Source organism: Merops nubicus, unplaced genomic scaffold (assembly GCF_000691845.1).
Source record: "Merops nubicus isolate BGI_N331 unplaced genomic scaffold, ASM69184v1 scaffold45670, whole genome shotgun sequence".
NCBI classification, from domain to species: Eukaryota; Metazoa; Chordata; class Aves; order Coraciiformes; family Meropidae; genus Merops; species Merops nubicus.
In genome coordinates this window covers 246-3,575 of record NW_008583020.1, presented here as the reverse complement: position 1 = coordinate 3,575, position 3,330 = coordinate 246, and the positions used below count along the sequence as shown (strand labels likewise).

At 48.6% G+C, this 3,330-nt stretch overlaps 1 protein-coding gene across 1 annotated transcript in view; it reads right to left on the bottom strand.

The window, feature by feature from the left end:
- Positions 1-1,821: 1,821 nt before the first annotated feature.
- Positions 1,822-3,330, bottom strand: part of LOC103772057 (chromosome unknown open reading frame, human C14orf1) — a gene marked incomplete at its 5' end in the record, with an annotated part of 1,704 nt that continues 195 nt past the window's right edge. The window contains 3 exons of the mRNA XM_008939378.1: positions 1,822-1,901; positions 2,067-2,185; positions 2,319-2,408. Of these exons, the coding sequence (XP_008937626.1) occupies positions 1,822-1,901; positions 2,067-2,185; positions 2,319-2,408 (289 nt within the window). The remainder of the gene's footprint in view (positions 1,902-2,066; positions 2,186-2,318; positions 2,409-3,330) is intronic.

Genomic DNA, 3,330 nt, shown 5'->3' with positions numbered 1-3,330 from the left:
TAACATCACTCTCCCCTGTCTTGCCTTCAATTTTAGCCCATTTACTGAGGTTGCCCTGATGTTCCTATAGATTAGCAGTAACTGAGAGATACCAACATGCCTCCTACCTCGAGGCAAGGACTAGTTCTTCAGCTTATGTTGAACCTACAGCCTAAGCCCACCCAGGTCATAGCTATGCTAGCAACAGCAATGAGTGAGACCACAAGTGCCCTGAGCTGAGGACTGTCTTCCTCCTTAATGACAAAGTGCCTTTTGCATGTTTCAATGCTACATAAAAACTTTTGTAAAGTGTTACACTGAGGTAACCAGCCAAAGCTGTGTTGATCTTCATGGCCACAACGAGGGGTTTGGGTATGATAGGAATCCAGATTTGCTCCAGTGTGGAAGCTTCCTCCTTTATAACAGGGAACAGGAGAAGAAGCCCTCTTACCAGCATTTGTGTCTCATAGACACCATCCCTCTGTATGCTGCTGTTTATCTTCTGAACACAAATGTGGTTCCTTACATCCCTTCTCCTTCCTTTCCAGCATCCCTCCACTGGTAGAGAAATAAAATGTCCTTATACTTTTTAAATCATGCAGTTATGCATATATCATTTGTGGGGAGGGACGACAAAAATCACAACCAGGTGGAATGGATAAAACCTATCAAAAATAGTATGTCAGAAAGGACTAACCTTTTGGGGTGAAATTATACAGTCCTTTGATACATTAAAAAAAAAAAAATCAAGGCAAATGTTCTGATAGTTTGGGGTGAGGGTCTAAAATGGCTTTTCAATAGAAGTTTTTATATAAAATAAAAATATTTGGAGTGTTCAATGAAACCTGACACATTGATATTAAATGGTTGAAACAGCCAACATCTGTCTCTTTTAATAGCCTGGCATATTTTGCAGAATGAAAAGAATCATCTCTCTTCCCAGTGCTCCTGTTATGCTCTTTTCCTCCCTTCTGTTAACTCTCTCTGTTCTGCACATGCACTGTCTTCCCAGCTAGGAGATCCTGCACTAGCCTTTCCACCTCCTGGGCACTGCCCATCTGCTTTGGGCATTATCTTGTCTAAGTCTAAGCAACCTGTCCCTGTTTTCTCCATCCTCTGTAGTTCTAGCTCGCTGCAGAGGTCGCTCAGCCCTTGCTCACAGATGGGTGCACTCTGCTGTCACCAGGATGCTGTGGAAGCGAGAGCTGCAGCAACCGTGTGTGTGTGTGATGTGAGCTGTCAGACCTGGAGCTTTGTCAGAAAGAGTCAAGAAAAGGTGGTTTTGCTGTAAAAAGAGATGATTTATCCTGCAACATACAGTAGAAATTGCTGTTTGCTCCTAGGTTGTACTTCCTCTACCTGCTGCTGCATAGCAGAAAAACAAGACATAGTGTCCTGCAGTTTTCTGTCATTTATTAGAAACAGCCCGAGGAACACAAGTGTGCAAGTTACACAGCCATGCCAGGGGCAGCACGCGTTCCCTCTTTCTGATCCAAAGTGATTCAGCATGTCCCTGGGTATCTCTACCCCACCTCCCCACAGCTACGCTGGGACTTAGCGCACCTGGCACACGGGAGACAGTGCCTGCTCTCCTCTGGGGGGGGCACTTGCCAGCTGCCCCCCACAAGCTTTGACACCAACTCCTCTGGGACTTGGCCTTTGACATCAGTCAGTTTAAGTGTTGCCTGGACAAGACAAAACACTTGGTAATGAGGAATGATTGAAAGAGTCCAACACTGGTCCACCAGGGTGACTGGTATCCTGGAGCAGTTCAGTTGAGCTTTAGTGGAGGTTTGGCAGTGAAGACAGGAGACAACGCTGGCCTACACAGGGCCCTCAGCTTCAGTTTTTCTTCTTGTTTTGTGACAGTGCTTCTACCTCAAGGTATTGCAGCCCAATCAACATCCCCAAGATCGAGAAACCTGTGATGTAGATACAGGATGCGTTGTGTAGAAAAGCTGGACGAGAGCTGAGGCATTCCCCTCCACCCTGCCCTCCCAGGCTTATAGGCCCATGGAGAGTTTTTTGGGGTGTGTGTGCTAGCTCCAAGAAGCATTTGTGGGGGGAGAAGGCAGAGCTCTACTTACTTGCTACCATGAGGGGTGCCATAACTCCAATTGTCAAGGCTGCAGTATGGTAAATGAAGACCTCGGAGAGGAAGTGAACAAGGGCCAAAAAGAAGGTGAAGAGCGTGATGTAATAGAGGCTGTTGGAGAGCAGAAAGAAGTGGGTTATCATCTGCATGGGCATCATAGTGTGGGCACAAGCATGGGTAAGTGGGAAAGAGGTAAACCTGCATGCTGTCCCCTCCATCCCCACCGTGGCAGCTCAGAGAGCACTTAGGCCCTTGGCTAGTGAGATGCAACAGCTGAGAGAGGAACTGGGCAGGGTGTTTGATGGTGCATTGAAGGTCACAGGCATTATGTGGCCTGAGGCAGGTGAAGGGGGGAGAGCAGGGGTAGGGCATCAGCGAAGTGAGAAGCACGTATGCACACAACAAGCATGTGAGAACTGGATGAGTCGAGAACTAGGACAACAGGACTTGGCTGACCCCAGTCTGCATTATCAAACACATCTTCCCACCTGTGCTCTGCTACCCTCTAGAGGCCACCGCTGTGGAGAGTGAGCAGGTCCAACACAGCAAGATAAAAAAATCCTAACAAACTGGCTTCATGGTAACCAGTACTGCCATCACCCCTGAAAGACAACCACCGAGTCCATGCACCCTCCCACCATAGACAAGCCTAGGCAATCCAAGGACTTGTTGCCAGGAGAGCAGTGTATTCTACTGCGGGGTGGGGGAGGCAGGGACCAAACAGTGAGTTCTAGTGGCCCCTAACACAGGCTTTGTCTAGCACAGCCCCAGAGTCGGTCTGCTTGGAAATCCCTCTCAGAACTACTCCCGTTACCACAGGGAGAATTGGCCTGCCTCCCACCACAGTGTCAAGCTGCACCTCAGGCCTTGTCCTCAGCCCCAGCTACAGGTTCATGGAAGGCGGCAGCAGGTTAAGATCCCTGGAAGGGACCTCTCAACCTGCCACAGTCTTTAGCTGACCTGTCACAGGAAAAGAAGTACCGAGTATCTGTCAGACCACAGCATTAGCAGCTGCTTAACGTCAACGGGGCAGCAAGGCCATCAGAAGATGCTTTCCAAGCTGGAGCACAGAAATTAGTGATGTAAGAAGTCTTCCAATCTACCAATTTTTGCCTGAGCTAAGAAACAGAATTAAAATGGCCAGGCTCTCCCCACAGGGGCAGCACACAAATCCCGCAGTGCTATTTAAGCTTTTCGGGGGGATAGCTTTCAACCCCGTAGAAAGTTCGGGAACAGCCACCTCCCCCGCACTACCC